The sequence below is a fragment of the Halictus rubicundus genome, chromosome 6 (assembly GCF_050948215.1).
Source record: "Halictus rubicundus isolate RS-2024b chromosome 6, iyHalRubi1_principal, whole genome shotgun sequence".
Taxonomy (NCBI): Eukaryota; Metazoa; Arthropoda; class Insecta; order Hymenoptera; family Halictidae; genus Halictus; species Halictus rubicundus.
In genome coordinates, this window is record NC_135154.1 from 11,639,632 (window position 1) to 11,664,123 (window position 24,492).

At 35.3% G+C, this 24,492-nt stretch overlaps 5 protein-coding genes and 1 non-coding gene across 21 annotated transcripts in view; 3 read left to right on the forward strand and 3 right to left on the reverse strand.

The window, feature by feature from the left end:
* Positions 1-4,314, forward strand: part of Synd (protein kinase C and casein kinase substrate in neurons protein Synd) — a 46,184-nt gene extending 41,870 nt beyond the window's left edge. For all 9 annotated transcript variants that reach the window (XM_076789873.1, XM_076789865.1, XM_076789868.1 and 6 more), the window contains 3 exons: positions 876-1,042; positions 1,388-1,548; positions 1,707-4,314. In XM_076789873.1, the coding sequence (XP_076645988.1) occupies positions 876-1,042; positions 1,388-1,548; positions 1,707-1,819 (441 nt within the window). In that variant the 3' untranslated portion in view covers positions 1,820-4,314. The remainder of the gene's footprint in view (positions 1-875; positions 1,043-1,387; positions 1,549-1,706) is intronic.
* Positions 3,514-8,438, reverse strand: LOC143355225 (uncharacterized). 2 transcript variants are annotated; one of them, XM_076789862.1, is made up of 4 exons: positions 8,204-8,438; positions 7,968-8,114; positions 7,811-7,885; positions 3,514-7,587 (listed from the first exon to the last, which is right to left on the reverse strand). In XM_076789862.1, exons 1-4 carry the CDS (start codon positions 8,339-8,341, stop codon positions 4,858-4,860), a joined length of 3,090 nt encoding a protein of 1,029 aa, XP_076645977.1. In that variant the 5' UTR covers positions 8,342-8,438; the 3' UTR covers positions 3,514-4,857. The 2 variants fall into 2 exon arrangements, with proteins under 2 accessions (XP_076645977.1, XP_076645976.1); XM_076789861.1 differs by having other exon boundaries at positions 3,514-7,590; positions 8,204-8,437.
* A 2,458-nt stretch (positions 8,439-10,896) lies between these two features.
* On the forward strand, positions 10,897-14,207 carry Thoc5 (THO complex subunit 5). Of its 5 annotated transcripts, XM_076789884.1 has the most exons (12): positions 10,901-11,244; positions 11,440-11,548; positions 11,612-11,749; positions 11,824-12,038; positions 12,133-12,208; positions 12,286-12,471; positions 12,549-12,681; positions 12,748-12,987; positions 13,058-13,160; positions 13,241-13,442; positions 13,523-13,817; positions 13,891-14,207. In XM_076789884.1, the coding sequence occupies exons 1-12, from the start codon at positions 11,237-11,239 to the stop codon at positions 14,205-14,207; spliced, it is 2,022 nt and encodes a 673-aa protein (XP_076645999.1). In that variant the 5' UTR covers positions 10,901-11,236. The 5 variants fall into 5 exon arrangements, with proteins under 5 accessions (XP_076645993.1, XP_076645996.1, XP_076645995.1 ...); XM_076789878.1 differs by having other exon boundaries at positions 10,897-11,244; positions 12,549-12,987; XM_076789881.1 differs by having other exon boundaries at positions 10,898-11,287; positions 12,549-12,987.
* Positions 10,968-11,039, forward strand: Trnaw-cca (transfer RNA tryptophan (anticodon CCA)). Its single transcript has one exon. It is a non-coding gene; the product is annotated as a tRNA-Trp (tRNA).
* A 119-nt stretch (positions 14,208-14,326) lies between the features above and the next one.
* Positions 14,327-16,632, reverse strand: LOC143355231 (dynein regulatory complex subunit 2). Its single transcript, XM_076789885.1, has 6 exons — positions 16,085-16,632; positions 15,536-15,788; positions 15,246-15,460; positions 14,782-15,174; positions 14,598-14,708; positions 14,327-14,521 (listed from the first exon to the last, which is right to left on the reverse strand). Exons 1-6 carry the CDS (start codon positions 16,232-16,234, stop codon positions 14,327-14,329), a joined length of 1,317 nt encoding a protein of 438 aa, XP_076646000.1. The 5' UTR covers positions 16,235-16,632.
* A 320-nt stretch (positions 16,633-16,952) lies between these two features.
* On the reverse strand, positions 16,953-24,126 carry LOC143355234 (uncharacterized). Of its 3 annotated transcripts, XM_076789889.1 has the most exons (10): positions 23,937-24,125; positions 23,118-23,237; positions 22,904-23,021; positions 21,663-21,909; positions 20,695-20,790; positions 19,678-19,768; positions 18,764-18,909; positions 17,516-17,648; positions 17,373-17,444; positions 16,953-17,251 (listed from the first exon to the last, which is right to left on the reverse strand). In XM_076789889.1, the coding sequence occupies exons 1-9, from the start codon at positions 24,081-24,083 to the stop codon at positions 17,394-17,396; spliced, it is 1,149 nt and encodes a 382-aa protein (XP_076646004.1). In that variant the 5' UTR covers positions 24,084-24,125; the 3' UTR covers positions 16,953-17,251; positions 17,373-17,393. The 3 variants fall into 3 exon arrangements, with proteins under 3 accessions (XP_076646004.1, XP_076646003.1, XP_076646005.1); XM_076789888.1 differs by lacking the exon at positions 16,953-17,251 and having other exon boundaries at positions 17,312-17,444; XM_076789890.1 differs by lacking the exons at positions 16,953-17,251; positions 19,678-19,768 and having other exon boundaries at positions 17,312-17,444; positions 20,695-20,803; positions 23,937-24,126.
* Positions 24,127-24,492: the final 366 nt, after the last annotated feature.

Below are 24,492 nucleotides of genomic sequence, written 5' to 3' on the forward strand. Positions count from 1 at the left end.
CGCAGGCAATTAATAAAGTGAAGTTTGAAAGTTTTAAACGTGGTTCGTACAGTTAATTAGTAGCCCCCCGGGGGATCGACCGATATCAAGAATTTATTCTGCGAGGTTGCTGCAGAGAAAAATTGCTAACTTGAATATTTAAACCTACGGTAAAGACATTGATGTTGAAGCTAACGGGAGCAATATTTCTCGTAGAAGAAATTCTTGGATCTACCCTCTGAGGACTATTTTAGCTGACCGTAGAAGCCAGTAAATTTTATTTGCACTGTTACGTCGCTTATCATTTTTATTTGTGCATTTTCAATAAAAATTGGGTAAATTTGCTCTGTGCGCGCAGCTGCCTGAAAACACAGCTGAGAATATATCACGGTTTGAAACACTATTATAATTTATCGACATATCGATGTAAACATGCTTGCAACCAACGATCACCCGCACAATTTACAAAGCCTCTGTACATACGAACATGAATATTAATTCATTATAATACCGACCACGTTGCTGCATCCTTTATCGCATGATATTGACTACGTTCAATTGTCACGTCATCGAACAAATTAAATCGAGTTTCAAGACACACAATGTCACGTAATTATTGTCTCCAGCTTGAAAATAACAGAATGCACTTCAAGTTCACGGATCACGAGAAATCATTCGCATCCGCTTCGTTCATTCATCGGAGTGCGATCATCTGTCGAAATTCACCGTGTCACGCTACACATTGGTTGCATGCATGATTTCGAGATACCAAACTTCGTCGCCGGAAAAAAGAAAAAGAAAAAGAAAAGAATGGCGGCAAGCACACGCGAAAAGAAGTGTGGGCTTAATCGCATCGTTAAATCGCCGGTCTGATCGTTCTGTTTCGATCTATGTAGGAGTTCCCACCAGTTAATAATAAATCCAAGTCGAAGCCCAGTTCCCGGGTGATATCAACAGATGGGAGTCACGGAGATAGCAAAACTGAAACAATTAGTTCCACCAAACATTCTGCGGAAAAGAATAATCACGATGGCAACACTGTAAACAGAACTTCTACTATTACGTGAGTACCGAGAATCAACTTGCTAATTGTTCCTCCAGATAACCCGTCACATTTCTCACTTCATTTTGACACCGATAAAGAACATATTTAAATATTTAATTAACCCTTTACTCTACGATTCCTCAGATGGTTATGGTGATATTTGTCAGATAGTTGTTGTGTCCTTACGAACAGATACCATTCTATTTCATTAATAAGTCTGGCAGGATATTATAGAACGAGGGATCGAGAATATAGATCTTCATGTGCATCTACATATAACAAAAAATATTTTCGTATTTATATCAATGTCAAACGATGAAGATGAAGGGCATGTTTTCAATGGCATTCTTGAAATTCTTTCAGTAATGGCACTAATGCTAAACAAGAATCGAACCCGTTCGAAGAAGAAGAATGGGATGAAGATGGCGGCGAGCCATTGGTAGACAATGGAGAGCCAGGTGTTCCTGTGCGTGCGTTGTACGACTACGAAGGAGCAGAAGCGGACGAGCTTAGCTTTAAACAAGGTATTTTTTTCTTCTTCGGCTCTTACACCTTACCTACGGAAAGTCCTATAATAATTTGAATTCGTTGAATGGTTCCGTCTATCCGCCACACATTGGTGATTGTAAAATCGTTTGAAATGTTTCGAAAATTAATGGAGGTAATTTTTGGTACGTTCCAGGCGATGTATTCGAGAAATTAGAAGACGAAGACGAGCAGGGGTGGTGTAAAGGAAGAAAAGATGGCCGAGTAGGTTTGTATCCGGCGAACTACGTAGACCTCGTGTCCCAGTAAAGAACCAACGTGAAGCCAAATTTTCATGAACATTGTTAGTTACTTAACACGCAACGTGTCTACAAGACGGGGGAACGAAAATTTTTAATTTACCCGTTTATTTCTCAGTGAAGTAACGCCCTCATTGAAATTTGTAAATGTCGCTAGGTAAGAGTTACACAAGACTATATTAGAGATCATTCGTTTCGTGTGATATAAGATGATCGCTAAAAACAAAATACCTAATAAATATAACTAAAGTTCGATGTAACGATGCAAGTCTAACGATCGTGGATTAAAAGAAAATAATGCAACGGGAGATACGTCGAGATCGATGGGAAATCGTGAGTGCAACAGTGTTTTGGTTCTCTTTTTCTTTCCGATGTCAAAGTAGCTCATCACGTCTAGCACTTAAAACGAGACCGTTTTACCCCGCCGTCGGTTAAAACGGTCTCCCATAGGTAGTTAGGGTTATTTGCATCCATCTATTATAGTGTATCGCTAGACAATAAGATGGATAGTGCATATGCCACAGGTATATTAAGTTTAGAGTTTCGAGATAATGTACAATTATACATTTTCCGACTCATTTACCATTGTTGCTATTGAACATTTCGGCAAACACGGCGAGAAGTATATTTAATTTATTGTTATTCAAATGAATACTATTGAAACCTATTCTGTCTGAATGATATCATTGTATATAATAGATCTAAGCGCATAATGGTATGCAAACGTTGCAATTGTTTAACGAAGTTAAGATTTTATCGTGTTTGAAGTGCATCGGCATAAAAATGGATAACATTTAAAAAAATAGAGAGAGAGAAAAGAAAAAAGAAATCGCGTACATCAAATGTACACCAAGCGAATCAATTTGGGACCCAGAATTGTCCAACCCCCTTTTTGGTTTTAGCGACTAAGAGTTGCAGCTTTAACGATCATGAAAAATCGTACGAATTTATTGATTCATTAAAAAGATTAATGCGTGTTTCTGTTATAAATTATTATGAAGTTACGATGACATTAAAAATTTTTCATTTTAACAGCGAATTCGCTTGATTGGTTACTGTATGTCTTGTACATAATTTTTTTTTATCGAAGGAACATTGTCGTTTACGAGTAAAAAGTTTTTACAAGAAAACATTTCGTACAATTACCGAACCCTGTTTTCCTGGTAAACGAGGCATGACCGAGAAGTGAAAAATATTATACAAAATTAACTGAATGCGATTTAGTTGGACGTTCACTATGAACCGACGATGTACCTTCACTACTGCATACTTTCAGAATACATTTGCATAGAGTAGACACACGAGATATGTTAATGTAAACAACGTTGCAGAGTAATCACGAAACCAAACGAACTGTAGATGTAAATGGTTCAAAAACAGGAAGCATTTATAGTTTTCCATGTAACAACAAGACGAATGTAAATCGATTAGAGTCAGCTTTAATACAGTCAGTTGTTATTTATGTACAGAGCGAGTCACCGAACCCAATGACCTAAAATTTCTTGCAAATTGCCAACTACATCGAAAGATATCTCGAATAAAAATTGCACGATTTCAAGGGGATTAACTTAAAAGCGTAAAAGAAAAATTAAAAATATTAAATGTGACCGATTGAAAATACTAATGGCGAGCTTTTTGGTACCATGCAACTATTTTATTGTTTTTTCGTACAGTGAATAATTTGCGAGTGATTTGAAGTCGTCGCGTTAGGTGAATCGGTCTGTACACTTTGATTTCGCGAAGCGCTCAGAGAAGTTGACTAACAGTCAAGTTAATAATAATGAATAGTGATAAAATGCTAGTTATCCTTCACGAGTAAGTAATAGGTGTCACTGTACACAGTATTTATGTAAATATACATATAGTAGAATATAATAAGATTTACAATTTCAACCAGCGACTGATTTTTGTAATTGTTTACATCATTAGTCCTCCAAATTATTTTCTGTAAAGTGTTCGCAGTTTCAATAATGTTGTTGAATAGGCTCTAGTTTGTGTATAAAACAAAAAAAACAATTTGATTATGTATAACTTAATAAGTAGGAACATGTATGAAATATTAAACGGTTCGTAATGCAAGCGGCTATTTTCGATTAACTATCTACGATGCGTCAATGAATTTCACGAATGCCTGATTGAGTTCGAGTAAACACGAAGGGGCGAAGGATCGTGCATTATTTAATTGCGTATGGAAACGAACAGCTAACTGGCGGAGCATAATGTGGGAGAAAATACAAATCTTTGTACAACATTATTCCGTATGAAAAAAAAAACATTATATTTGCATACTCATCGATGTACATCATAAATTCCGATCGACAAAGATGCGTTACACTTTATACAAGAGTGTTTTCTTTTTAACAGTCCTGTTTCTGATCCGTTCTACCGAATGTTTCATCACGTAGATTTTATATTACACTTCGTATTTGTTGAAAATAAAACTGTACTTTATTTCTGTACAAATAGCTAGTATTTATTGGAAATAAAACTGTGCTTTAATAATCATTGTTATCCTCGCGAGACAAATCAATGCACAGAGAGATTTTGCGAAGACTGTTCTTAAAATCTTAAGGTAAGCATAGTTCACGCGATCGGCGTGTTGATAATATTCGAACAAACGTATTCAAATAATTGGCGATATTTCCAACAAAAACCGACGAATTAAATCTCGCTGCTGCTACTGTAATTATTAACACTGAAAATATTTAACATTCAGCATGCTATAAATATGTTTATATATATGTATAATAATGAAATTGTGTAGATTTCAGGACATCTCAACTTCTTATTGTAAAATTACTAATTATATACAAGGTTACTATGTTTATTATATTAATATGTATGCGTAGAGGGTGTCCCAGTATCGACAGTCGAAAATACAGAATCAAATGTTTCGGAAACCAAACACGCACTGTATGAAAAAATATTTCATTCTACATTTTCGAGTGAATTGATTGCGTGGAATCCTATACCGCGAGAATACAGAGCCACCCCGTGTACAAAGCATCTTATGTAATCCTCGATCCAAAGGACACTCGGTGAACTGCTTCAATGCGTTGCAACGTGCTTCTGCAAATCCTCCAAACTGGAGAACGGCTTTTCGCACAGCTGGCATACGTAAGCGTTCCCATTGTGAATATCTAAATGTTCCGACAGCTCCTCCTCGGTCTCGAAGAGCTCGTCGCAGATCATACATTGGAATTCGCAAGCCTTCACCCCCTGCTTCTCCCATTCCGCGATCGCAGCTTCTTCTTCGTGCGCCTGCATGTGCATTTCCAGTAGTATTTCCGAATTGAACGAGTCTGCGCATTGATGGCAACGATAAAGATCATCTCCGGTCTTCTCTGTTTCGTTCGCGATGTTGATCAGATTAGGATTGTCATCCTCCTCGTCGAACAAATGCTTCTCGACGTGCGCCTCGAGCGCATCCTCCGAGTCTAACGAGTCCCCGCAAATTGCACACTGATACGGCTCCTTGCCGGTGCTTTGATCATCCTCGCTCATATCGTTGCAGTGTTTCTGCAGATGATCTTTCAGTACTTCGTCGTCTGTGAATATCTTGTCGCAAAGGAAACAGGTGTACGTCTTCTCCGGTTTCGAGGGTTCTTGCGCGTCCCTTTTTGACTCCTTGGTCGATTGCACGCTCCCCTTCTCCAATGAATTCTCCGACTTTGCTAATGTATTTTCCGACTTTGCCAACGTATTTTCCGTTTTAGACGGAGGCTTTTCCGATTTAGCGTGGCCTACATCCTTAGAATTCTTAGTTACGTTCCCTATGTTGAACTCGGACTGATCGTGGCTCTCCAAGTGCCGCACCAGCAGCTTCTCGGTCCTGAACGTCGAGTTGCATACGTAGCACTTGTGCATCTGCTGCTTCATAGACTTGCACACGTGAGCTTTCACGAATCTAGCCTCGACTATCTCGTGGCACCGTTTGCACCTCATCATCTTGTGTTTGTTTTGCCTCACAGCAACATCGGTCTTATGCATCCTAACGTGAGCCGCTACCTCGCTGCGAGTGTTGAACGACAACTCGCAGACGCCGCAAGTATGTTTCTCCTCCAACGGAGAATTTACTTTAACATTCTGGCTACCTACTTTTATCTCGCTTTTAGCAGCAGGCTCGATTGCCGTGTTGTTGGAATCGGTCTTAGACTCATCGGTTTGCGGAACTTGCCTCTTTACAATCTCCTGCGATTTCTGCACACTCTCTTGAGCCTCTGGCTTAGGCTCCTCGCAGATTTCTACCTCGTCCGACATGTTGGAGTCGGAGTCCAGAGCGGAGGTGTTGTAATCGTTATACCTAATCGGCAGCACGCTCTGACGCTTGTGAGACACCATGCTAAACGGCCCTCCGAGCTTGTTCTTAACGGTACGCTTAGCTATAACGTGAATATTGTTGATGTTCCGCTCTTTATTCTCTTTCGCTACGTCCAAGCGTTTCAAGACCACTTTCGGCTGATACTTCTTCGAATTCGCCGCCTCTTTGATCAATGTAGAGGAGGAAACGCTCTCGGACTTCACGTTATTGTTTAGCCCTGACCCACAGCTCCTCATCATGGAAGACTCGAAGTTTCTCTTGATAGTTTTCTCGATAATATTCTTCAGCTGTTCATCCAAAGTTTGACAAGAACTCTTGCAGCCGTTTCTTCTCTCGTTTTCTTTATCGTTGCTCGATATTCCGAATATCCTGTGCTTCATCTCTTTCTCTACGAAGCCTGCTATCTCGAACTGCACGCGTTTCAGAGACTTTATCTCTGTTCCCTCCACTTCTATATTCAAACACCTCTCGATGCATTTCTTGTCGCAGGAATCGGTCGGAGCTGGGTTTATTCTGCGGAGCTGCACGGCGTCGATGATGTCAGTGTTCTTCTCCTGGGAATTGTGCTCCACGCCGTCGTCCTTGTGCCCTTTGGGCATGCTATTGGAGCTCGTTTTACTCAATGGCTCCGCTAGCATCAAAGTGGAAGTAACTATGTAGGTGGCATCGCCAACTTCTAATTCCGATTTAACCGAACACGGGGTGAACGTGTCTTCTACGATCTCGATGTCACTTTTCTTCGTCAACGACTCGGTCATAGAGCTCTCCAGCATCAGCAGCAACGAGTTCTCTTTATCGTTCGAATCTTCCTCCGGGAATTTATGTTTCTTTGTGTCTCGCTCAGCGGACTCGTTTATGGGTTTGCTTTCGGTTAAAGAGATGTCGGAATTTATGTCCTTCAACGACTTAGTTTTCCGCGTGTCGGAGTCCGAGTCTATGCATATGAAGTCGTTGATGTCGTGCCCGATGTCGTATTTGTTCGACATGCTAGTTTCTAATTGTTTCAGAGCTATGGACATTCTCTTGTATTTCTCGCTCTCTTTGTCCATAATCGTTTTCGCCCTCGCCTTCTGCACCGGTGATAATTGAGTTTCTTCCGATGCCAAGGAGTCTGTGTCGGAGACGCTTTCTCCGGTCGCTGCTAAAAGCGCTCTTTTCCTCGCGACCCATCTTTTCGTAGACGCTTTCCTCTGTTCCAGCGTTTTACTGCGTTTCCCCGTTACCGGTTTTGCCTTCGTCGAAACTGCCTTCGCTTTATCGTTATCTTTGTTTATGGATTCCTCTTTGCTTTTGTCTTTATCGTCGTTGGACCCGTCGTTCAGCTTTTGCGAAGAATCCTTGGAAGACGTAACGTCGTCTTCGGATACGTATATATCCTTTATCTTGGTTTCCTCCTTTACACAGTCTACATTCGTAAAATCTAATGGTATCAACGGTGGCACTTCAGTCTTCGGCTTCTTCTGAAATAAACGGGTTCACTCGATTGAATACAGCGGGAATAACTTGTAAGTGTCTAGTGACAAGGTTTGTATAGGCCTTATAATTTAACCGGAAGAAGTTCTTGAGGTTGACAATTTGACTTTTGTTTTATATTAAAAAAAAATTTATAAGTAAATGTATAACAATTATCTATTGGGTATTGGAGCACTAATAGATATTGCATAAGAATATTGAGAATACCTTCTCAACAGTGTCGGAAAGACTATCTTGCCCGCTTAGACGCAAATCGTTGCAGGCTGCAACACACTTTATGTTCTGGGATGGTAAAGAAAGAACAATTAGAAAGTTATATCGAATATAGAATCCAATTTTCTATGGCAATATTCTTATATTGTACCGTATTGTCACAGGTTCCTACAAGATCCAAATGCTCCAGCAAAATTTTATTTGACAATATAAACTGCTCCTTGAATTCGTGCCACAAGTCCAATTTGTATAAACACACGTGGCAGACAGTGTTTGGCAGGCCATCCTTATTTTTAATCTGAGAGAATAGAATATTCAGTGACAGGATAATGAAAAATATATAAATACTACTGGAAATTGTAGAAAAAGAGAACGTAAACAACGTACGTCAATAGAGGTACACTTGACGAGATCATCCAGTTTCGGTCGTAATCCTTCATCGAGGAGATCGGTCATGCAGCCATGATCAACGAGGCAGATTCGACATCTCTCCTTTTCGTTCGATAGTTTACGTTTCCGTGACATTGTCTCAGTTATGTAGAAAATAAAAACGAGATTCTGTGGAAATGTTACTCCTACCCGATATCAAAGACACTGAAGTTGGCAATGAATCGCGAATTGAGTTTTACCGTGTTCATATGTGGCGCCATCAGTGACGAAACATGCAGACTGGTAGACGAACCCGTCCGTGGACGTCATAGAGCCCCTTTACCATTTTTGTGTCACATCCTACCGTATCGGTCGGAACTAATATCACAGACGAAATGTAGGAATAGGCACCGACGAGATATTTAGATAGACTGCCAACCTTACTTTAGAAAATTCGAGTAATAAGCCCAGGAAATATTGAAAAAATATTGAAAAAAACTTTGCTCAGTGTCGAATCAATTTTAGAAATAATTTTTCAAAATTGAGCGAACTCGGTGAACTTATTTCTGAGCTTATTTTTCGAATTTTACTTTGTGCATTAATTATAAAATTTTTTTTAAGTTTATTTTAGGATAGTGAGGTGCAGAGCAGTGCAGCAGCAAGTGTAAAGAGTGTACAAAATAAGTGGATGAAGATATTATCATTTGTATTAGTTTGATATTATATGTAATTATCTGTTACATGTATAATTATGTATTATTATGTTTTGAAATAAAATATTGTAAAAATAATGTATTGTTGCAAAACATATTATATCCTTTTATTATATTATATCCTTTTTTTTTTATATAAGTTTACTTCTAAATTTATGTAGTAATCGTACTGTACAGTAGATATATGTGTATGTGTATATGCGTATGTGTATGTTTGTAGAATCGTATAGCTATATATATAGCTTTTAGTTGAGGTCAGGAGGGAATGGGTCTAGGTGGCACTGCTAATGTCCACACATTATACATGGGAGATTGCTCCCCCTGACCTCGACTGACTGACTGAGCGCGGCCGCCGAGATCAGATGCGCGGTACGCGGTGCGCAACTCTCCCGGTCGATCTCGATTGCCGGGATAGTGATTATTGATAAATTTGCTATTTCTGGCTGTTTAATGTTTATAACAATTTCTTTTGGTAATGGTATCAACAAGCAATCCCTTGACCATCGTCACCAACACACTAAAGGACTGAAATGAAGGAAACACTTTTGTTTTTTCAATGACCGTCGCAAAAAATTGTTCTTCCTTGAATATGGATGGTACCATGGTAAAAGAGTGTTAAACAGAATGTTTTCGAGTAAAATTATTTAAAAATAGTTCTAATGTGTTTTAAAAGTCATCTAGTAAAAATCTTATGGTGCTGAGGTGGAAAAAATATTTATTCATGAAAGAAAAATTTTTTTAATTAATAATAACAGTAGCTAAATATATGAAAAAATTTAAGATAGTGTTGATGACAATAGCTCATTATTAAATTAATATTCAGGATGGTCACTTTTAAACTTCGATATGAAATCTGTATTTGTTCGAATTTTTCCGGATTTTCCATTTTTTACAACTAGAGTTTGCAACTACAAAATTGGAAAAAAATAAAATACGTATCATTACAATTAATATTATTCTTAATTTATATTAATTAGAGATTTTGTACACAAGATTTACATGTTAGTCACATATTTCATATAAAACAATTAAGCTGTACGTTCTAATCCTGGTTAAAAAAATAATGTGCGTTCAGTTTTATGCTAAAAGACTGACCGGTTCTGTTCCAGGGAAGACGACACGGTTCTGTGTCATGCTAAAAGACTGACCGGTTCTGTGCCATGCTAAAAGACTGACCGGTTCTGTGCCATGCTAAAGCGGCGATGTCACGAAAGTGGGAACGCCGAAACCCCGGGCGTGAGCATTATCATTCCTCTCTGGTTTGACTAAAGGAATCTAAACAGCTGTTTTGATGAATGCCAGGCAGTTTAGAAAGTCCGTTGAGGACGGAACAGAAATACCGTGATAATGTTTATGGTTTACAAGTTATTCTGTACCAGAGAGGAAATGAGAGTGCTCACGCCCAGGATTTTAGCACAGACGAGGTACAGGAGTAGACCAATCACCCAATGTATTTTTTTGTCTCGCGTCCGCGGGGCTCTAGAGACTATGTAGAGCACTCTCATTTCCTCTCTGCTCGTATCTTCTCTGCTACCAATCACCACCATTCTTATTTTCCTATTGGCTAAGGAAAGGAAGACGGGAACAGAGAAGATGGAAGAAGATTCAAACTCCACGACGAATCAGATTTTATTATGGAATCCTACAGTACACATCTTACAACTCAGTCAATAAAGTCTACATTCTATTTCAAGATGCGTGTATCTATTTCAATACGTTGGAATGTTAAATTATATAAATAGTACGATGAAACTATAATTTCTCAAGTGAAATTCAATGAATGAAATTACGTGTTTATCTAACTTTTAAATATACATACTTCTCTATAATATTATGTTTAAATTATCGTTGCACTTTGTTTCATTCGGTGGTCTATGAAAAGCGATGAAGTATTTTATATTAATAATATAGAAGAGGAAATATTAAGTCGAAATTATGCCCAATGTCCAGAGCAAGCGTACTACTATATCTTGTAAAACGAGATAGACTGTATCGTTATAATAGAAATGCAACTGATTACATTTATAGTCTTTGTAAAGAAATTACATATTGAAAGAGTTTTGTACGAAGACTCCGTGGCGCAACGGTAGCGCGTCTGACTCCAGATCAGAAGGTTGCGTGTTCAAATCACGTCGGGGTCAATACATTTTTGTCTTTTGCTTTTCAATTAAAAATTTTTAAAATGATCTACATATTAGTGCAACATGTGCAAATGAGAAAAGTTGTAAATATAGTCTGTAATAGATGAATGTATATTCTTGAAATTTTAGAGAGTGGAAACATAACCTCACCCGGTGTACCGCTTTGTGCATCTATGTAACGTGTATTAAAATGCAACATGGACATGTAACAGAGTTTTAAAATTAAATTAAATCGTTTCTATAAACAAGTGATCATAATTGTATTATTTGTTCTGATTAAATAATTAATATATATTCATTAAGTTGTATAAATTTTGACTTCTATAAAAGAAATACATATGTACAATAGTTACTGTGTATGATAGATCTCTCATGTTTATCATTTTCTATATAATTTAAGGTTTGTAAATAGAATGGGTAAAGAAACCGATTCCGAAAATTCTAAAAAGCGGAGAAAATCAGTTAGTGGGAATTCTGGAATTTCTATTAAGGATGGAGATACTTATAAGGTATAAATATTAATTTTAACTATCTTGTGTTTCAGCTTCAATAAAACATTCTTCTATGTTTAGGCTATAATCAGTTATGAAGAGAAAGAAGCCACAGAAAGATTGTCAGAAAATGATTCTGAAAATTTCTTATCGACTTGTGACAACATACGTAAAGCTATGAATAAAATAGCAGAACTAAAAATTAATGGAGATGTAATTGTTTGTACTTCTGTTGAAATATTCTTCTCTATTTATTTACTTTGTATTGAACACCAACATTTTATCTTTTTTAGGCCAAGGATGAAATACGTGAACTTCAAATTCAAACATCATTAGCATTTATCGAGCTCAAAAAATTAAATAGAATGGAAAAATTTCGTACAAAATTTGCAAGAGATTCTTTAATGGCTTCGAAAGGCAGTGTCGATAGTAGACATTTACATTTACAGAATTTGTTATACGAAGTGATGCACTTGAAGAAGGAAGTTCTTAAGTGTCTTCAGTTTAAGTAAATATTTATTTATTTTATATATATATTTTTTTTATAATAATACGATCTTCTTAAAATTTAATGTGCACATAAATTTAATGATTCTTCTTAGGTCTAAAGATGAATTGATACAACTTGTATCGGAAGAAGAATTTTATAAAGAAGCCCCTGAGAATATATCTAGACCTGTAAGATAAATAGTAGAAAAATTTAAAGTAAGATTTATTACTTTTACTTCTATGATACTATGAATTAATGTTTTTAGGAGATCGCAAAACATAATCCACATCAATTGAGACTGGCTCGCTTGGAGTGGGAATTAACACAAAGAAAGCAGCTTTCTGCTTTGTGCGATGAATTAACAGAAAGTAAAAAAGCAGTAGCATTAAGTATAGAGTCTAAACAATCACGACTTGACAATCTGGCACCGCAACTTTATTCAATATTAGAAGTAATATGCATATCGTCTAACTACAATATTCTCGAAAATACAGAAAAATAATAAATAATAATTATTTTATATTTTAGGCAAGCAAACCACTCCAAGAAAGCCTTGGATTACCATTAGACAGAATCAGACAAGAACATCATAAAGCGACATTACTTGCATCACCATTATATGTTCTTTATGCAAAAGCATCTGCTTATAGAGATGCATATGGTACGTTTGATGTGGTTAAAATTTTGTTAAGTATTATACATTTTTTCTATGTACATTTTCCTACAGACAATTCTATAATAGTAAAAATAGAAGGCGACGAGGAAGAAGCAAAACGTGCAAACAATCAGGAAGGGTTACAGGAATCTGATTCAGATCCTGAAACTTTATCTGAAAGCATCATAGAGGAAACCCACATTCATAAAAAAAGACATCATAGATTATCTAGAGAAGCTAGACAAGAGGAAAAAAGATTAAAGCTGCTTCAAAGGCACCCCTTACACGTGAAGATAATGATTAAATTAAAAAGTTAGTTTTGAGATCAAAAATTAATATTTGTAAATAAATGTAAAATATTTTAAAACATTAACGTTTTCAGATGAAACCAAATTGACATTGCAGTTTTTTTACATAATGTTCCTGAAAGTAGTTACAGTAGAATCAAAATTAAAAACTGAAGGTGTTGAGAGCAATAGTACTGGGTATGTTATTTTCTCATACATTAATAAGTTTATGCTGTTTATGTATACTTTCTCGAAACTTTCATATATTTATTTTGTAGAGATATGCTTGTATCAGAATCGATTTTAAGAGAATTGTATCCAAGAGATTTAGGATTAGAAAGTCCTAACCCAGCTAATTACTATCAACTAAGTCGATATAATTTGGGTAACTTTTCATCACTTGGATTAGGAATTCCATATAAATGGGCACAAAGAATGGCTGGTTTGAATTTTATTTCACCTGACTCCCGTGAACAAAAGGTATGAATATAAATATCGTATATCATGTGTTTTATGGTTCTAAACTGTTTCACCTGATGAAATTGTTTAAATGCTATTAGGTTACACGTTGCGAAATAGCTCAAGATAGTGTTGAAAGTGTATTAAGAGAGATTAAAAGACGCTTAAAGGCTAGATTGGAGTTATGCATGGAGATTCGACAATTAGAATCTGGAAATTTACCGATTCTTGCTAGTACCAACGACATCTTACCACAAAAACTTAATACAATTCTCCAAAAATTTACAACAATGTCTTGGAACGGTTATTCTATTTCTGCGAACTCTGCTCTTCAGCAGCAGGGCTTGGTGACTTCATTAGACATATTCTATGAAGCTGTTCTTCGACGTGGAAATAGTAAGATATTTTAAAATTATTTTATATAAAAATTAAGTTAGATTTTTTTCTTAATATACGTTATCCATTTCAGATGAGTTAATTGCAAAAATTGCTATAAAACCTGATTATCCAAAGATAGCGGCAGTATTTAATATAAATATAAATCCTACGGTACCAGTTGCTGTCGATATTTTACGAGATATTGAAAGAGAAATAAATGTAATGTGGACGAAACCGCCAACCTTATCTGCACAATTACAGCGATTAAGAGCGTGTTTCGATATCTATTTGGAAACAGAAAATATAGTACCAAAGGAAAAAATTTTCTTTCATCCCATAAAAGGCCGTACTCGTGCTAGACCCTACAAATATTTGGAATTGGGCGGTGGAATCTTTATTCATCGTTAATTTGCTATGATATTAGATAACATATAAGTGCATATTGTGCGATATATATTACGTTCTAATGTAAACGTAACTTACCTACTTTTTGCAGTTATGAAAAGTAATTTTGATATAAAGATTGCTCAAATCGAAGTTGACGCGTTCATGCATATTTCCGGCACCCCAGAAATTGTCACAACGTGGGCTTGTAACTTGTACTTTAATCTTTTGTTTTCTAAACTAAGATCTTTGCATTTCTTTCTTAATAAAATATTGTTTGCTGCTACGTCATTATATTTTTCCCAGAATTTGTCAATTTTATCATGCGATCTAGGAATCTGTAACATTTTTCGTGTTTCCGAGTTTTATCGAAATATTTTTTAGTTTATCTTACAATGTTCGAAAAAGTTTTACCTCGCCTTCAATAAAATAATTTCTGAAATTAATGAGAAATGGTTCCAAATTAGAGCATATTGTAATTAATTCAAGGATAGTGGAACTTTTTTGCACACATTTCTGCAAGTTCTAAAAATAAGACGATAACATTCACAATATGTATATTATGGTATGTGGCGAAGGAAAATATATATTGTTTAACCTTTAATGCATCATTGCTAAAAACAGTCAACTTCTTTAATTGTACATAGTCTATAGTTTGAACTGTACTGAAGTACTGCTTCATATGTTTTGTTTCCTTCTTTATATGTGCATTTTTCATTTGCAGGTTTCCAATTCGTTCATCTCTCTTCGATGATAGAATTTGTACATTGCATTGTAAACTTTCAGCAGTGTTTTGTAGTTGCAAATGTAGTTTTGGATATTGTAGTATACATTGTTGATACATACTATCTTGTTCCTTTAAATATTCATATTGCTTTTTTTTATTTTGCGTAACTCTTTCATATTCAGCAAGTGTTCTATTTAATTGTTCCCAAAAGTTTTTAACGTTTTGCGAAGATATATGTATAAGGTTCGACATTACGTTTTCTTCCTAAGATACAATAAATTTGTCTATTATCAACTGTCTAAAACAGTAATAACATTTTATGTTTACGGTATTACCAAAATTAAAATATTACGAATGTTAATAGCGTTTCTTGTCTTTACTGTACATTTTTCTTCCTTAAGCTTTTCAGCTTTTTTTACTACATTAGACTGCATTTCCTTATGGACTTCTTCCATTTTAATTTTCAAGAATCCTAATTCTAACGAATTCGATTTACTATCATCCAATTTGAATAAATCATGTAACTTCTGTAACTTGTGTTTATATTTTCCTGCGTAATATAAAAAAAGATTAGATTTGTTTACATATCCGTGATTTATTACAGTACTAGAGGTATGATGAATACCGATTATATCATTCATTAATTCAATGTGAGCTTCTTGCAGTTTTCTATGATCTTCGTCTGTCACTTTTAATTCTCTTTGCAACTGACAAATTGTTTTATCTTTCAAATTTACAACTCCATCGAAAGATTCAGAAAGATGTTTTACGTTGTCATAAATTTCTTTACATTTTATTTGTCTCAAAATGAGTCTCCATGCTTCATTAATTTTTGCAGTATTTAATTTCGAAAATACATTTTCATGTTTTAATTTATTCTGTAAAAATGTGGATAATATTCAAAATAATGTAACAAAATTGTAAAATTTTTTGTATCGATCAGTAGTCATTTCTGCGTGCAGAGATACTATTGCAGAATCATATGAATCGAAGAGAACTTGATTTTACACTTAAATAGTTTTCTAAATTGAAAGCAGGAACGAAACGATATTAAATTTTAATTAGTTTTTATTCTTGTTAAAATGCGAATTGAATTTGTATCTTTTGTTCTGTTTCATGCCCCTGCGAATTTTAAAAACCTGCATGTGTAGCAATACGTTAGTAAGTCTAGTACTTTAATGTACGTTGCAATTAATTGTTGTTTACGCCTCCTAGCTTCAAGTTCAAATTCAGCACGATGTTGCATATAACGGGCACGTTCCTCTTCACTCATTCGAGCAAATTTACTATTTCTACTACTTTTTCGTTGTTTCATCATTTTCATATAATTCTTATTCTATTTAATGAAAGACAATTATTCGTCAATATGATAATATGTTTCACAATGTATAATAAACACAGTTTTAATTGTTATACGTAATTAGTGTACACTAAAATATATGAAGTCTATATGCCTTTTACTTCAGAGATACTGATGTGTTTGATCAATACAGTACTACTTTTAATAATAGAGGAACATGTAATAAGAAAATATAATTTCAGCAACAAATATTCGTTTCTACGTAATCGTAATGTTAGTTTGAAGATAATAATCTCGCATATTACCCAATTTTTTCTTAATAGTATTATTAATCGCCTCGCTTGATAATGTAAATTAAACAACGTCACTTCCTCGAGGATTTCCTTGTAATAGGATATAATAGACTTCGTTTTACGCTTAATTAGTTAATTGACCAGTTTTGGAATTAAAAACCATACGAATATTTTAAGATTATTTAGAAAACCATTTACTGGTGAAGTTACACTTTAATGATGCTTATCACAAACTGCGATGACTGGTTTATCGGTAAACAATTTTAATAATCATGTTGAAGATCCGACGTTCCGTACTACGTAGCTTGCACGTATGTGTACATATAATGCCTTCCGAGTAAAATGTTGTCCAAAATTCCTTGCACAACTAAATGAAGCGGTATCGTAGAGTCTGATCTGAAAGATTTGTACCATTATCAGCAATGTCTAAGCAATATCGGAAACAAAACGCTGCGAGTAATGGAAATTAGTCGTGTTGCGTTCCTGAGATGAGATATTTAATAACAAATGACGATCGAGGTATAATATTTCATAACAAACATCTTCGGCAAAGGTCGTTCAAAAGTTTCAGATTTATAGTGTGACTGGCGTCAATATTCATTATTCACATTAAAATAGAATAACTTTTTCAAAAGTGGACCTGGCAACTTCTGAGAAGCTAGAAAGATTAGTTTACTAGATGATGTGTCATTGGGAAAGCGTTAATGGCTGTTTTTTTTACAACTTTTTCGTTTTAACTGGGCTCGCACTGAAAATTGAGAAAATGCGCCATGAAGAGTGTTCTGAAGTGAAATTTGCGACATCCAAATTACTAAATCACGTATTTGTAATTTCTCAGAAATTTTATCGTCTACAATAATTACTCTTACAGTTATAATTTCAACTGCACGTTACTGGGTCGAGCACAGAAGCGTAAAATATGAAAATGACGAGTTCATCATCTGAAACAGAAAGTTTGTCAGTTTGGATGTGGAAGTAGAATCTCTACTAGAAGAGAAAAACTATTACTTACAATTGCGAAGCCTTCGAAACTTAGTCTGTACAAACCAGCCAGATTACACTCCACAGTTTCGATACTTCTCATCGTTACGAATAATAAAATTTTTTGTGATTTCACTGGTATACTGTACCATGATGACTGAACTCTGTTTCACGAAACAGGAACATTTTATCATTTGTTTCTTATACGTGTAGGTTCTCGTACCGCAGTAGGTTATTGTTCAATTAGACTCGACTTTGCATGTAACTTGTAATTAATCTTTCAACTTAATTTGATGATAACCGATTTAAATTTGTAAATAATTATTCAACTACAGCGATGTCTCAGTATATGTAAACTTTCTTAATCCTAATGTTTTCATTACGAAACTTTTACCAACATATCGGTTTTTCTGGTTGGAATGACGCGAAACATGACACAATTTGCATTGTATCTACTTATTTAATTCACGATGCAGTAGAACCTTGATTATTCGTACCAATCAATGAAGCATGAGAGTTCGGACAATAGAACGATTACCTAGCTACAATGTTAGATTAAACCTTTGTTGATTTGTACAATGGGCCGCATTGTTTATACATATATACGTAGGTTCACATGTGAACTTATAACGGGTTACGGAGAAATCAGATATCATCGGGTCGGATAATCGAGGTAGTACTGAATCGTCAATTGTACAAGTAACTATGCTCCGAATTATGTAATGTTTGGTCTCAATTTAGTCAGAAAAACGTCACAAACACATTGGAGTAGTATTATCTCGCTGACATATGCAGAAAACTTCGTCGAAATGGGCCAATTGGTTTATGAATTGAATAGGCTGGAAATCGTGAAAAATTGTAGTTTTCGCCATTTTTAATCATAAACCAATTGACCAATTTCGACGAAATTTTCAGCGTGTATTGTATAAGCATGATCAGCATAAATTGTAAAACACAACTTTTACTATTTGTTTCGTAATTCCGATTAAACACAATTTTTTCAAATATTTCATTGTCGTAATCCAGTACATTAATCCTTCTAGCTTGGCTGAGAAAATTGAAGATGTTTGGTCGATTTATAAAAAAGTTATTCAGATTTAAAGTGTGTGCCATAAATGATGTGGCTGACGGTATATGATTACATACAATAAACTTTTCACGAATATCGTGCACATATCTGTCACATATATCGAAACATTACTGTATAGACCATCATATCAATTTGGTTTCCAATGCCGTAATTCGCAGAAACGTTTCGTAAGTAAAAATAGGGACTCACACTGTTTTGAAAATCGTCCCACCAGAGTCCTTCAGATTCTGTCCACAATAGTTATTCAAAAACATGACAAGAAATTGCAACGAAACAGAGCCACCAGAAAATATTAGTTCGTTGATTGAAAAATAATGCTTAAATACGAGAAGCAACTGTCACACATAAAACACTGTTTTAGTACATTTCGTTCGATGGGACCATGTTATCGCAATTATTAGGTGGAGCGATAAATTCGTTCATATATGTCACGTGACATACAACATTTTATAATAATAATAAAAAAAAAATAGGAATATTTTCTGAACAAATGTAAGAAACGACAGGGTGAAGCTGCAGAACAGCTCCGATTTCAATGATTTGTGGGTATGTTGTGGGAATCGATATTTTAAACAACTTTTTCCTTCACATGACTTCGCAGTTTTGTATTTCGTCTATTCATTTTTGTTATAAATGCATGTATAATTCCCAGTCTAGTGATAAGATTTGAAAGGATAAGATTTTTATCTTGAAATCTTTTTGTAGTTATTCGTAGTTCGTCGAATAACGACACAGCGAGACAATCGAGTTTAAAAGATCCTTCGGGTTGGCATGCTGTAGTTCTAGCAGTATTGCACAGCATATGCCATGCAATGCAGGGAGTAGAATTGGTTGGTGGTGATCAGACGCGTCGGACAATTCCTATCTAGTAGCACGCGTATTCGCTGAATTTTAATACTCGATTTTCTCGTAAACTAGGCGTCAATCGAAAATATATTATTCCTTTTCTTCGACTTATTTTTACAAGTAGAATCTTGACCAGCCAGGTTCATACCGCACACACGGCCTCACCCTGTGTCACGGTTCTAGGTAAGACATGCGGACGGATTTATTACTCAACTTAATATTTTGCGATTCTTTCTTATTTCAGTAATAATGCTTACGCGGAATAAGGCTACAGCGAACGAGAAAATAACTGCTCCAATCGCTATTAAGTATGAGATTGCCTGGTCCCGTTCGAGTTTGGAGAGTGTGCTGCGTGAAAAATTGATAACATATTAGCGTATTGATATTTGTCGGATAAATAAAGGACGTGAAATGTTGCATTTACTGCTTCTAAATTATGTGGGATGAATGGTTCATTGTGCGTGCGTGCGTGCGGGCGACCGGATCATGTTGCGACGGTCCGGCGCCGGTATGTTTGGAAAACTCGAGTGACTGAGGAGGCGTGAATGAAAAGTGTTTAGGTCTAAGTGATAGGAGAGTTTGTGTATTTCTAAGAATGAAAGCGATGGATGCAAGAAACAGAGTGCAAGCGAGATGAATGCAAGGGGGTGAAAGAGTATAAAGCGTGGATGTTCGGGAAGAGCGGAGAGAGTAGAGTTGCGACTGCCTTGCGAGAAAGAGTGTTAATCGTGTCAGCGTTATATATCGTTATTTCTTCTAAATATATTAATATTCAGTAAAGTGTTTCGAAGAGATTAATCTCCCCATTTCCCAAGATTCCTACAATTATGTATTAGATGGTATTTTGATGTATTTTTCAGGAATCTCTACATTAGTTTTTTTTATGCATCATTAAATAACTCTCGATTTGGCGTGTGTTATAATGATAAAGTCCCGAATATGATTTTTATTCATTTGAATGGTTTTTTGTTATTCTTCTTTATTTGAAAATTTGTATTTTAGATTTATAATTTAACAGCATTGATAGCCGCCTTTACCTGGTCAAGATTCCAGTTTTTTTTTGTTCGAAAGCATCTAATTTTAAGTAATTAAATATTTCATAACAATCTTTATAATCAATGCACTAGTAGCGACTGTTTTTCGAATTTCTTTTTGCATATGATAATAAAAAACAAAATTGTAACTAATTAGACCAACCCATATTCGGCACCCTAACCATATTAGGCTACTTTCCCCTACAAATGTTACTGTGATATCTGAATGAAGATACGAACGAAATGGCTTTCCTCTGCATATCCAGAGCCGGTTGCACATTTATTAGCACTGAATCTGTTTTTTTCGAATGTTGAATTGCCAAGTCCATTCGGTAACTGAAAAATTATACTATATCCCGATATTGTTAAACTGACTACTTTGGACAATATATTGTAGACACAATCATAAGACGGACATAATTATGCCCGAAACGTATTTTATTACAAGTATCCAAACTCTCAATATGAATTGTAGATACTGACGCCGTGTTTGGCATAATGGACATAGAATGTCAAATATTTTGTGAACCAATGACATTTCGACGACTATGGGTTAGTACGTTTATACGCAGGATAATAAAAGGAATCGATTGGTTTAGCAAAAAAATTGAGTTGCATTAAAGCAAAGGTCAGCAAGAAATCTTATCTCGATTCTTCCAATATTTTGAAGAGTTGGGTTCCTTGTCTTTCCATTTCTACGGTTTTCCTTTATGATAATTTTGAGAAAATAAGTTTGAAAAATATAATAATAATAATAATATGTTACACTGAATTTTTAGACACGGTTTTTCGCTGCGAGGATAGAAACAAAACACAGAAAAACAGTAAAATGTTCATTTTAAAGAAACCAGTAGTGTCATTTCGCACTTATCATGCGACATTATGGAATAAACGCATTGACAACAGTACCTCCTCGGTAATGTGGAAACCTATGGAGCCCTCGAAAACTGGCCGGAACAAGCATTTCTTGCCGATTTCTGCATTAAAGGATAAAATGTGCATCCGCATAAAAAATAAGGTCGTAAGAAGTGAGGACGTATTATGCTATGTTCCATTTCCCCAGAATCTCCCTGCATGGGAGGGGCAAATTATTTTTTATAGCACATATTTCTATAATTTGTGTAGTGTCTTATAGTATCCATTGTCGCGGAGTGTACGAGGAACGGAAGGAGACAATGAAATATTTCGAAAAATGTTGTTAAAGATACCTGGCGATTTCAAATAGTCCACAAAGATAGGAAGTATAAACAGAGATCGCCGATTCCGTACCGACTATTGAGAATATACCCATTACGGTTACTGCGGTTAATGCTATACTCATTATATCGGTTTGTAAGCTTCGTTCAGTGTACAGGTATCCAAACAGTTTCAAAAAACGCAGCTGCCAGTGTGATCGTAGTAAAGTAGGAATTATTAATACAGTGAATGCGTAGATCGATAAAAAATACGCCAGACCTAAAATTCAAAATTGCGTTATTGTACTTTAGGGTAAGCGAAGGAATGATAGTCTATACAGACTTCACACGATGTACACAGGGGCTCACGAAAATATTCGAACGCGTTTTAAAATGGTAAAACTTTTTTTAAATCAGACAAAATGACCTGACTTTTTCTGAGCAATTAGAAGAATTGATTTACCGAATGACGTGCAAAGAAGATTTTGAACAAATTGCAATTGCTAGGAATTATAAGAGCAAATGAAAAAAGCCTTTTCCAAAACCTTTTTATTCGAGCCTGTAATGACAATTTAAAATATGCGTTTTGTAGATCCACGTTAGTTATACACATACACAGACACAGATAAAAACGGCACGCATCGAAAGATGTTAGAATCTGTGGATTTTAAGCAGAAACGGACCAAAAGTCGTGAAAAACTACGATTTTCACCACTTTTAACTATAATTTGTAGCTCGTGTGTATACTAATCGATATCGATGAAATGTTCAGCATGTGTTTTATTTTCTCATGTAATTCTTACCGATTGCAATTTTTTCAAAATCTTTTTTGCACATTATTCGGTAAACCTATTCATCTAATTGCTAAAAAATGTCGGGTTATCAATTTAAAGTAGTACAGAATCTTTAATTATAAATATTTAAAGAACTATTGAGTACTGGCACATATAATCATATATCTCCAGAAACCAGGGGACAAAATCTACAAATGTGCAAAATTAGAACTAAATCGGTGACCCGAAGGACTTGCGCTCTCCATGTTAGATCAAGACTCTACTGTATCGTATAATTCGACTTTAAATCGGCCTTTTTCCGCGATTGGCTAAACAACTCTTACAAGAAATGATTTCATCAACGACTCAATGCTCGATATAATGTTGAATGCTTAGAAGAAATTGCTCTTAGTAGACCATGGAATAATATGTGTTATTATTATCAATATAAAACAATTGCATTTCTAATGTAATTAATATCCAGCTGTTGATTACATTTACCTAAGTATCCCATGAGTAGGTATTCTGATTGTTTCGTATATTTCGCGAATATATCTGCTTCCACAGGATCTTTCACCGATTCTATGTCATTTCCAATCCGAGTAAAAACGTCTTTTACCTAAAACCACAGTCGTACATTTACAAACATAATAATTCGATTAGCGATCGAAGTAATTTCTATTTCTGTCTGTAAGTGAAATAATTTCTAACTTACCATACTTCTGCAAATCAAAAATGAACTGTACCGTAAACCAAACAATGTTATTGCGCAGACGAATGATAGCATCCAAACTATATTGGCTAGCGTTTTTTCAACATGCACTAAGTTGACAGACTGGAAAATATTTGATTTATTTTGGATAGCTGTAAATAATAATAATAATGAAGAGTATCAATGTATTAGTTTCGGCTTATTAGAATCGATAAAGAAGAAAGAAATTTGTATTTGACTTCTGTTCCTTGCGATCGATGCGAAAAATTTTCATTTCGCGTAAAGATCCGAAGTCCATTTCTATCACTTTCCTATAAATAAATGTTAAATTCGTGCAAAAAAGGTGGTGGAACGGTTGGAAATGGGGCCCTTCAGTTTTATATTTTCTCCTACACTCAGATTCACAACTTAAATTCATTTGAATTTTTGCCTAAAATGTTGGTATATTAATAACGTTACATGTGATAAAAGGCGGAAGTAACAGAAAAATAATTTCATTGAATTTAGTATATGTATATTATGAAAATAAGTCATTTTTGGATCTCTTTCAAAAGTGAGAGTAATATTGCTCCCTAACAGAAGTCGTATAAAATCATTAATTTTTGTAACATTTTGACATCAACAAGAAATAAATCGAACAAATTCTTTTCTTTATATGCAAAAACCGTATGCGTATTTTTCTTTCTCGCACGATATGCGCTCACATTACGACCTCTTCCTCTACTATATTCATTTCTATGACTAATAATTTAAATTACGTTTTTACTTTTCGTCTTGTTCGAATTGCTAGTGTCGCCTCTTTCATAAGTGATTTTTCGTTACCTGGACATATAGACAGTAGCAAAGAAGGAGTAAATAAGCTGATCTCTGAACAATTGCAAGCATTGTTCTATCGAAGGGCATGAGCCCAACGGCCCGTAATATCTTCGAATAAGAAGTGTAGTGCTTTTCAAATAATGCCTGTTCCATCTCGACCGATGTTAAAGAACGTCTGTACGGAGTAATTTCCGGGACGTGCGACGACACCTCGCTGCTATACTTTATTCATGCTGTCCTATCTCCGCCATAAATATTTACTGTATATGATTGTAATTTTCTCGAATTATAGGCTTCCATTTGGAACGGAATTGCGCTCTTAAGGAAACTGATGTTTCTCATAAATATTTCATATTTCTCTTCTTTTTTTCCTGGTAGTAAAATCACTAAAATCGACTGCCTCGGTGACGTTCTTCGGGGCACTGTACGAAGGAAATCGAGCGAACATTGTTATCAGACTGCGGATTTTATGCGTTTATAACAAAAACTCCATAAATGGAATACAGACCATTATCAAAAGTATTTAACAATATTGTTGCATCATTCTTCATGAAAATTGTTA